General features: G+C 40.9%; 1 protein-coding gene across 1 annotated transcript; it reads right to left on the bottom strand.

Annotated features, from left to right (window-relative positions):
• Nucleotides 1–735: 735 nt before the first annotated feature.
• LOC135515752 (normal mucosa of esophagus-specific gene 1 protein-like) lies at nucleotides 736–6,612 on the bottom strand. The gene is made up of 4 exons (XM_064939461.1): nucleotides 6,390–6,612; nucleotides 6,008–6,096; nucleotides 5,701–5,761; nucleotides 736–3,633 (listed from the first exon to the last, which is right to left on the bottom strand). The coding sequence occupies exons 1-4, from the start codon at nucleotides 6,486–6,488 to the stop codon at nucleotides 3,565–3,567; spliced, it is 318 nt and encodes a 105-aa protein (XP_064795533.1). The 5' UTR covers nucleotides 6,489–6,612; the 3' UTR covers nucleotides 736–3,564.
• Nucleotides 6,613–10,646: the final 4,034 nt, after the last annotated feature.

Below are 10,646 nucleotides of genomic sequence, written 5' to 3'. Positions count from 1 at the left end.
TGGATTGGGAGGGGTACGGTCCTGAGGAGAGGAGTTGGGTTCCCTCTCGGGACGTGCTGGACCGTTCGCTGATCGATGATTTCCTCCGTTGCCGCCAGGTTTCCTCCTCGAGTGCGCCAGGAGGCGCTCGGTGAGTGGGGGGGTACTGTCATGTCTTGTTATGTCTGTTCCTGTCCTTTCTCTTCAATCTCTCTCTCTGCTGGTCTTTTTAGGTTACCTTCTCTGTCTCTCATTCCTCAGCTGTTCTACATCTGCCCTAACTAGCTCTTTCACTCTTCCCCACCTGTTCTCTCTTCCCCCTCTGATTAGGTCTCTATTTCTCTCTCTGTTCCTGCTACTTTCAGTGTCTGATTCTTGTTTGTGTTTTTTGATGCCAGAAGCAAGCTGTCGTCTCGTTTGCTTCCACCTTGTCCTGTCCTGTCGGAGTCTGCCTGGCAGGAGCATCCTGCACTATACTAACGTTCTTTTTGTTCCGCTGACAACGTTGGAAGAGGATTTATGCCATTCCTGTATTTTCATTAAAGAACTCTGTTTTCTGTTAAAACCGCTTTTGGGTCTTCACTCAAGTTCATAACACATACAGATAAATAAATACAGAAAAAAAGGAGCAGAAGGCATTTGAACCCAATCTGGCACAAAGAGAAGATTCACATGGGAGACAAGCCTATACACAATCTATATACTGTACACATGCATTTTACCACATATAGAAGCTAAATATTTTTTACAATGTAATGCTAGGTGTCCCTTTTTCTTTTATTCAAGGCTTTATCTAAACATTCCGCAAACGGAAATACACAATGGACAAAAAAACATTACAATTGAAAAGAGCAGTAACTACACGTTTGGTCAAAATTGAGTTAAAATTGAAATCAGGCTTTGTAGTATCGGTTTATCTTGTGTCAAATTTGCTGTAACTACAAAATCCAAGTAAAAACCAAGGCAAAAAGCAGTAAATGAAGTAACTAAATGCACTCTGGCTTTGTTCTACCATGTTTTCACTGAAGTTACTGTGGTTTGCCTTGATATTCTATCGGGCCCTGAGTTTAGGTTATCCCAATCATGACGCCCTTACACACACACACACTATGAGAAAGCCGAGAAAGTTGGATAAACACATTTAGATTTTAGATAGTGCACTTTGCTTTTGCATTACTAATATAAACTCAGCAAAAAAAGAAACGTCCCCTTTTCAGGACCCTGCACTTTCAAAGATAATTCATAAAAATCCAAAATAACTTCACAGATCTTCATTGTAAAGGGTTTAAACACTGTTTCCCATGCTTGTTCAATGAACCATAAACAATGAATGAACATGCACCTGTGGAACGGTTGTTAAGACACTAACAGCTTACAGATGGTAGGCAATTAAGGTCACAGTTATGAAAACTTAGGACACTCGGGGACTGAGGACTGCAGATGTGGCCAAGGCAATAAATTGCAGTGTCCGTACTGTGAGACGCCTAAGATAGCGCTACAAGGAGACAGGACGGACAGCTGATCGTCCTCGCAGTGGCAGACCACGTGTAACAACACCTGCACAGGATCGTACATCCGAAACATCACACCTGCAGAACAGGTACAGGATGGCAACAACAACTGCCCGAGTTACACCAGGAACGAACAATCCCTCCATCATTGCTCAGACTGTCCACAATAGGCTGAGAGAGGCTGGACTGAGGGCTTGTAGGCCTGTTGTAAGGCAGGTCACCGGCAACAACGTTGCACAAACCCACCGTCGCTAGACCGGACAGGACTGTCAAAAAGTGCTCTTCACTGACGAGTCGAGGTTATGTCTCACCAGGGGTGACGGTCGGATTCACGTTTATCGTCGAAGGAATGAGTGTTACACCGAGGCCTGTACTCTGGAGTGGGATTGATTTGGAGGTGGAGGGTCTGTCATGGTCTGGGGCGGTGTGTCACAGCATCATCGGACTGAGCTTGTTGTCATTGCAGGCAATCTCAATGCTGTGTGTTACAGGGAAGACATCCTCCTCCCTCATGTGTTACCCTTCCTGCAGGCTCATCCTGACATGACCCTCCAGAAAATAAAATTTGATTTGATTTGAGCATGACAATGCCACCAGCCATACTGCTCGTTCTGTGCGTGATTTCCTGCAAGACAGGAATGTCAGTGTTCTGCCATGGCCAGCGAAGAGCCTGGATCTCACGTCTGGGACCTGTTGGATCGGAGGGTGAGGGTTAGGGCCATTCCCCCCAGAAATGTCCGGGAACTTGCAGGTGCCTTGGTGGAAAAGTGGGGTAACATGTCACAGCAAGAACTAGCAAATCTTGTGCAGTCCATGAAGAGGAGGTGCACTGTAGTACTTAATGCACCAGACACAGACTATTACTTTTGATTCTGACCCCCCCCTTGTTTATGGACACATTGTTGAATTTCTGTCTGTGGAACTTGTTCAGTTTATGTCTGAGTTGTTGAATCTTGCTGTGTTCATACAAATATTTACACATGTCAAGTTTGCTGAAAATAAACGCAGTTGAATAGTGAGATGAAGTTTCTTTTTTGATGAGTTTAGTTGTTGAAGGTCATACAAAGGCAGAGTGCAGTATCGGCATTTTAGGGGTCATAGATCAGATCATTGGTCATAGTTGTTTTAAACAATGATTTTATAATGAGATAATACAGTGCCTTCAGAAGGTATTCACACCCCTTAACTTTCTCCACATTTTGTTGTGTTACAGGCTGAATTTAAAATGTATCAAGAGTATATATTTTTTGTCACTGGCCTACACACATATCATTTTAAAGTGGAATTTTGTTGTATGAAATTTTTACAAATGATAAAACATGAAAAGCTGAAATTTGCTAAACAATTCACATAATAAGTTGCATGGACTCACTGTGTGCAATAATATTGTTAAACATGATTTTCTGTACCCTACACATACAATTATCTGGGTCCCAAGCACTGAATTTCAAAAATAGATACAACCTCAAAGACCAGGGAGGTTTTTCAAAGCCTCGCAAATAAGGACATAGATGGGTAAAAATGAAAAACGCAGACATTGAATACCTGTTTGGGCATGGTGAAGTTATTCATTTACATTTTTAATTCAGGCTGTAAGACAACAAAATGTTGCTTAAGTCAAGGGGTATGAATACTTTCTGAAGGAACTATCAGTGCATTATTATAGTACAATATATTTAGCTGGAAAGACCACCTTTTTTAAAGCAATTTTTCTGATGGTGGCATTGTCATCCTACAGCCATTGCTTTAGATTGGATCACACAGGCACACACTCCTCATGAATCATTAATAACACAAGCCATGCCCATGCCCACTTATTTCACCCTCACACATACATTATGTTTCACAAACAAATAGCTTTGGTCACACTTATAGTCAGCTATTGTGCAGTATTAGAGAATTTAGTTTGTGTCGAAATGATTCCGCTCGACTGATGGAAGGGGAGGCAGGCAACTTGGTGGGCTCCCAATCAGGATGGAGGGGGAGGGGAAAGGGAAAGGGAGTGGTGGAGAGAGAGAGAGAGAGAAAGAGAGAGAGAGAGAGAAAGAGAGAGAGAGAGCCCGCACGTGCGAGATCACTTGGTCATGCTCTTCACCTGTTCCAGTTCTTCAATCGGCCTCCACTTCTGGTTGATAGTGGCCAGCTTCAGAATAGGAACAACACAGTCACTTACACAACAGCAACATTTACAACAACAAGCACCACTACTGATCATATTTTACTACAAATACTCACCAGGGTTGGGGTCAATTCCATTTACATTTGGTCAATGCACAATGCAAAGTGACATTTTTCCTCATTGCTTGATTAGAATGTCAGTTTGCTGAATTGACTGAATTGAAATTGAATTGATACCAACCCTGTTAGCTTCCAGTGTTGGGGAGAACTGAACTACATGTACTTTGTCTATTTAGATTTTTTTATTAAGTAGATAGCAACTGTTTTACCATGTAGTGATGTAGCTGACTACTGGAACTACACAATACTTCTTTACCATGTAATGCTGCAGCTAACTATTGGAACTACACACTACTTTTTTACCATGTAGTGCTGTAGCTAACTACTGGAACTACACACTACTTCTTTACCATGTAGTGGTGTAGCTGAGTACTGGAACCACACACTACTTCTTTACCATGTAATGCTGTAGCTAACTACTGGAACTACACACTACTTGTTTACCATGTAGTGCTGTAGCTAACTACTATAACTACACAATACTTCTTTACCATGTAGTGGTGTGGCTAACTACTATAACTACACAATACTTCTTTACCATGTAGCGGTGGAGCTAACTTCTGGAGCTACACACTACTTCTTTACCATGTAGTGGTGTAGCTAACTACTATAACGACACAATACTTCTTTACCATGTAGTGGTGTAGCTAACTACTGGAACTACACACTACTTCTTTACCATGTAGCTAACTACTGGAACTACACACTACTTCTTTACCATGTAGCTAACTACTGGAACTACACACTACTTCTTTACCATGTAGTGCTGTAGCTAACTACTGGAACTACACACTACTTCTTTACCATGTAGTGCTGTAGCTAACTACTGGAGCTACACACTACTTCTTTACCATGTAGTGCTGTAGCTAACTACTGGAACTACACACTACTTCTTTACCATGTAGTGCTGTAGCTAACTACTATGGAACTACACTACACAATACTTCTTTACCATGTAGTGGTGTAGCTAACTACTGGAACTACACACTACTTCTTTACCATGTAGCTAACTACTGGAACTACACACTACTTCTTTACCATGTAGTGCTGTAGCTAACTACTGGAACTACACACTACTTCTTTACCATGTAGTGCTGTAGCTAACTACTGGAACTACACACTACTTCCATTTGCTGTACCATGGAACTACACACTTCTTTACCATGTAGTGCTGTAGCTAACTACTGGAACTACACACTACTTCTTTACCACACACTACTTCTTTACCATGTAGTGCTGTAGCTAACTTCTGGAGCTACACACTACTTCTTTACCATGTAGTGCTGTAGCTAACTTCTGGAGCTACACACTACTTCTTTTGCAGAAAGAAAATTAAATATGGGTGAAATAATCATTTCCTTTCCTTTTCAGAATAAGACTTACCTAATTCTCACTTGAAACATAATTTTTGTGTTTAATAAGCTAAATTACCTACCTATAATTCAGATTTACATATGATAATTTTTCATGAAGTAGTTACGATGTAGTTATGTAGTCATGAAGTAGTTAATCAACGCAGCTTGAGTTAAGTAAACTATATTTTTCACAGGGGTAGCTTTAGAGTAGCTTAACTTCTTTCAGTGTGAAGTAATTGGTAGCTTGGTAAATTTTATTTTCAGAGTAGCTTCCCCAACACTGCTAGCTTCTCACTACATCCACAGTCAATCAATCACCCATCATGTAACACTACTGGCGCCTGCCTCCTTCACCAATAGGTGCCCATGCAGAGAATAACCCATGAATACAGACGTGTAGATTACAGTTTAAATTACGTTTAGATGACAGTTAAAATGGGATAGATTCATCCTGCCCACGATGAGTGAGTTATAGTTATACTTGGCAATGCTGCTCTGTTTGTGTGACTAAGCAGAACAGAGAAGGAACCACTGACACAAATGGCTACTGATGCCAACGCCAACGTAGAGAGGACAGAAATAGACATAGAAATAGTGCTTATAATGTTATAAATCACCTTCTGTGGTTTAGATGGGTCCACTCCCTCCCAGGGTTCAGGGATTCTACTTTTATTTAAACTGAAAGAAAGTTCAAGAAAAATTATTAAAACAGAATATATCCCTGCCTGCTATGTCAGGGTTTGTCTTTTATCAAATGAGAAAGTAAAAAAACGGCAGACCTGTCAGAGACTGATAACCAAATTCACTTTAGAGAAAAGTTTTTTAAAATGTCAGGTTAGTACTTCTAGTTCACATTACTAGAAACAAAACAAATGCAAGACAAACAAATATAATCCATATGAAATAGTATACATTAAATCTCACATGACATCATTCTTTGTAAATAGGAAGTAGAGGGAGGCAAAGATGGCTCCAGCAGTAGACAATGCCATGCAGCCAATCAGAGGAATCACCTGGGAGAGAGGTGTCAGGATGAGGGCCTTATACTTCTTATAGTGGATAACTGGGTCGTTCTTAACTCCTTTTGAGAATTAAGGTCCTCATACAGTATTTCAATCCAGGAAGCTTGGGAAATGAATTTCCCATAAATAAATAAACCTGATAGTAAAGACAAGCTTAAATTCTCTATTTGGAATTTCCTTTAAATTCCTGAGGGGAATAACCTTGCTAGGATAGGAGGAAAGAATTACCTTCATCAGAAACCATAGAAACACTGATCCAGAACAAGAAATAGAGAGAAACTCACCTGTTTCCTCTTCCTCATAATCTGAATCAATCCAAACTTCATTTTGTTTTTCAAATTCCATTCGGTATCAATTCTTACTGTGTATAGTAAATCCTTCATCTGTGTAGGGCTATCCTATAAGGCAACAAGTCAATAGATGCTGTCTGTCTCACCTGTTACTGACAGAGTTCCAAGGTGCTTGTGAGCACCGTCTGTCTGAAGTAGACTCCTAGCCGACTAGAGGTGATATGAGTTGTAAAGCACGATATGAGTTGTAAAGCACGTAGACAGATGCACATGATCAAGTCTGAGCACATCTCCCCCCTGTGGTTTTAAATATTCAAGGTGAAAATTACATGCATTTATTTGTACACGTTTTCTTAGCATTCAGACAGTAGAAAAATATTTTAAGTAAATGTTGTTATAGTTGTTATGTAAATAAAATACATTTAAAAATCCTTATATTTGTTTATTGTGATACCTGGTAAGTTACCTGTATTGCACCAGCAAAGTAATATTGATAGACTGCGATAGATGCCAAGCAGAGACACAAGTTTCAACTGTGTTTATCTACCGTTTTGTTTGGAATTTGTATCAATATATCATTTCATTTATCATTTTAAATGGATCACTTTTGTGCCATTTTTTTGTTTGCCTTTGCCATCATTATCACATTGGAATCAAAAGTGGAACCATAATTGGGGAGGACGGGGTCATAGTAATGGCTGGAACAGAATGAATTGAATGGTTGTGTTTGATGTGTTCAATAACACTCCATTCCAGACAGTATGAGCCTTCCACCGCTCACCAGCCTCCTGTGCTTTATGGCCAAATAAAAACTGTTTGGCCATAATGACCATTGTTACATTTGGAGGAAAAAGGGGGAGGCTTGCAAGCTGAAGAACACCATCCCAACCGTGAAGCACGGGGGTGGCAGCATCATGTTGTGGGGGTACTTTCCTGCAGGAGGGCCTGGTGTACTTCACAAAATAGATGGCATCATGAGGATGGAAAATTATGTGGACATATTGAAGCATCATCTCAAGACATCAGTCAGGAAGTAAAAGCTTGGTCGCAAATGGGTCTTCCTAATGGACAACGACACCAAGCATACTTCCAAAGTTGTGGCAAAATGGATTAAGGACAACAAAGCCCTGACCTCAATCCCATAGAAAATCTGTGGGCAGAACTGAAAAAGCGTGTGCTAGCAAGGAGGCCTACAAACCTGATTCAGTTACACCAGCTCTGTCAGGAGGAATGGGCCAACATTCACTCAACTTATTGTGGGAAGTTTGTGGAAGGCTACCCAAAAGGTTTGACCCAAGTTAAACTATGTAAAGGCAATGCTACCAAATACTAATTGAGTGTATGTAAACTTCTGACCCACTTGGAATGTGTTGAAAGATATAAAAGCTGAAATAAATAATTCTCTCTACTATTATGACATTTCACATTATTTTTATAAAGTGGTGACCCTAACTGACATAGGACAGGGAATTTTTTTATTAGGATTAAAGTCAGGAATTGTGTATGTCAACTTCAACTGTGTATACTGTATACCATCTACTGCACCTTGCCAATGCCACTCATCCATATAATTACAGTGAGGGAAAAAAGTGTTTGATCCCCTGCTGATTTTGTACTTTTGCCCACTGACAAAGAAATGATCAGTCTATAATTTTAATGGTAGGTTTATTTGAACAGTGAGAGACAGAATAACAACAAAAAAATCCAGAAAAATGCATGTAAAAAATGTAAAAAACTAATTTGCATTTTAATGAGGGAAATAAGTATTTAACCCCTCTGCAAAACATGACTTAGTACTTGGTGGAAAAACCCTTGTTGGCAATCACAGATGTCAGACGTTTCTTGTAGTCGGCCACCAGGTTTGCACACATCTCAGGAGGGATTTTGTCCCACTCCGTTTTGCTGATTTTCTCAAAGTCATTAAGGTTTCGAGGCTGATATTTGGCAACTCGAACCTTCAGCTTCCTCCACGGATTTTCTATGGGATTAAGGTCTGGAGACTGGCTAGGCCACTCCAGGACCTTAATGTGCTTCTTCTTGAGCCACTCCTTTGTTGCCTTGGCCGTGTGTTTTGAGTCATTGTCATGCTGGAATACCCATCCACGACCCATGTTTAATGCCCTGGCTGAGGGAAGGAGGTTCTCACCCAAGATTTGACGGTACATGGCCCTGTCCAACGTCCCTTTGATGCGGTGAAGTTGTCCTGTCCCCTTAGCAGAAAAAACACCCCCAAAGCATAATGTTTCCACCTCCATGTTTGACGGTTGGTGATGGTGTTCTTGGGGTCATAGGCAGCATTTCTCCTCCTCCAAACATGGCGAGTTGAGTTGATGCCAAAGAGCTCCATTTTGGTCTCATCTGACCACAACACTTTCACTCAGTTGTCATCTGAATCAATCAGATGTTCATTGGCAAACTTCAGACGGGCATGTATATGTATTTTCTTGAGCAGGGGGACCTTGCGGGCGCTGCAGGATTTCAGTCCTTCACGGCATAGTGTGTTACCAATTGTTTTCTTGGTGACTATGGTCCCAGCTGGCTTGAGATTATTGACAAGATCCTCCCGTGTAGTTAAGGGCTGATTCCTCACCGTTCTCATGATCGTTGCAACTCCACAAGGTGAGATCTTGCATGGAGCCCCAGGCCGAGGGAGATTGACAGTTCTTTTATGTTTATTCCATTTGCGAATAATCGCACCAACTCAAATCAAATCAAATTTATTTATATAGCCCTTCGTACATCAGCTGATATCTCAAAGTGCTGTACAGAAACCCAGCCTAAAACCCCAAACAGCAAGCAATGCAGGTGTAGAAGCACGTGGTTAGGAAAAACTCCCTAGAAAGGCCAAAACCTAGGAAGAAACCTAGAGAGGAACCAGGCTATGTGGGGTGGCCAGTCCTCTTCTGGCTGTGCCGGGTAGAGATTATAACAGAACATGGCCAAGATGTTCATAAATGACCAGCATGGTCGAATAATAATAAGGCAGAACAGTTGAAACTGGAGCAGCAGCACGGCCAGGTGGACTGGGGACAGCAAGGAGTCATCATGTCAGGTAGTCCTGGGGCATGGTCCTACCAACTGTTGTCACCATTTCACCAAGCTGCTAGGCAATGGTCTTGTAGCCCATTCCAGCCTTGTGTAGGTTTACAATCTTGTCCCTGACATCCTTGGAGAGCGCTTTGGTCTTGGCCATGGTAGAGAGTTTGGAATCTGATTGATTGATTGCTTCTGTGGACAGGTGTCTTTTATACAGGAAACAAACTGAGATTAGGAGCACTCCCTTTAAGAGTGTGCTCCTAATCTCAGCTCGTTACCTGTATAAAAGACACCTGGGAGCCAGAAATCTTTCTGATTGAGAGGGGGTCAAATACTCATTTCCCTCATTAAAATGCAAATCAATTTATAACATTTTTGCATTACGTTTTTCTGATTTGTTGTTGTTGTTATTCTGTCTCTCGCTGTTCAAATAAACCTACCATTAAAATTATAGACTTATCATTTCTTTGTCAGTGGGCAAACGTACAAAATCAGCAGGGGATCAAATACTTTTTTCCCTCACTTTATATGTACATATTCTCATTCAACCCTTTAGATTTGTGTGTATTAGGTAGTTGTTTGGGAATTCTTAGATTACTTTTTAGATTTGTGTGTATTAGGTAGTTGTTGGGATTTGTTAGATTACTTGTTAGATATTACTGCACAGTTGGAACTAAAAGCACAAGCATTTCACTACACTCACATTAACATCTGCTAACCATGTGTATGTGACCAATACATTTTTATTTTATTTTATCTTCAGGTCGGAGAAGTCAGAGCTTTAGTGTTGCATTGAAGACAATTCAGAAACTCAGAACCTCTGAGTTAAAATTAAGTTATTTGCGTAGAGCTGCCTATTGGTTGATTCTGAAATTCATCTTTCCAAGTTCAAAATGTCTGAGATTTTTAGTTCCATGTTGTCTTAAACATGGCATTAGATGATACCCGAGTTTCCAACTTGTAATTGTTGGATGACCGTTCAAAACAATGTTCCCCAGTCGGAGGTTGTTTTGTTCAAGTTCCGAGTTCCCTTGAATGTACCATTACATTTGGTCTATGGGTAACATAAACTTGAGTTTTCATGGGCTCCCGAGTGGCGCAGCACTCTAAGGCACTGCATCTCAGTGCTGGAGGCGTCACTACAGACCCTGGTTTGATTCCAGGCTGTATCATAACTGGCCGTGATTGGGAGTCCCATAGGGCAGCGCACAATAG

Source organism: Oncorhynchus masou, chromosome 27 (assembly GCF_036934945.1).
Source record: "Oncorhynchus masou masou isolate Uvic2021 chromosome 27, UVic_Omas_1.1, whole genome shotgun sequence".
Lineage (NCBI taxonomy): Eukaryota > Metazoa > Chordata > Actinopteri > Salmoniformes > Salmonidae > Oncorhynchus > Oncorhynchus masou.
The sequence above is the reverse complement of the archived record's forward strand: the minus strand, read 5'-3'. Positions and strand labels throughout refer to the sequence as shown.

Coding starts and splice junctions, on each gene's coding strand:
- LOC135515752 (XM_064939461.1), bottom strand. CDS start 6,488: ATGAAGGATTTACTATACACAGTAAGAATTGATACCGAATGGAATTTG. Junction 6,097..6,389: donor TTATGAGGAAGAGGAAACAG/GTGAGTTTCTCT, acceptor CCTCTCTCCCAG/GTGATTCCTCTGATTGGCTG. Junction 3,634..5,700: donor ACCCATCTAAACCACAGAAG/GTGATTTATAAC, acceptor CCTATTCTGAAG/CTGGCCACTATCAACCAGAA.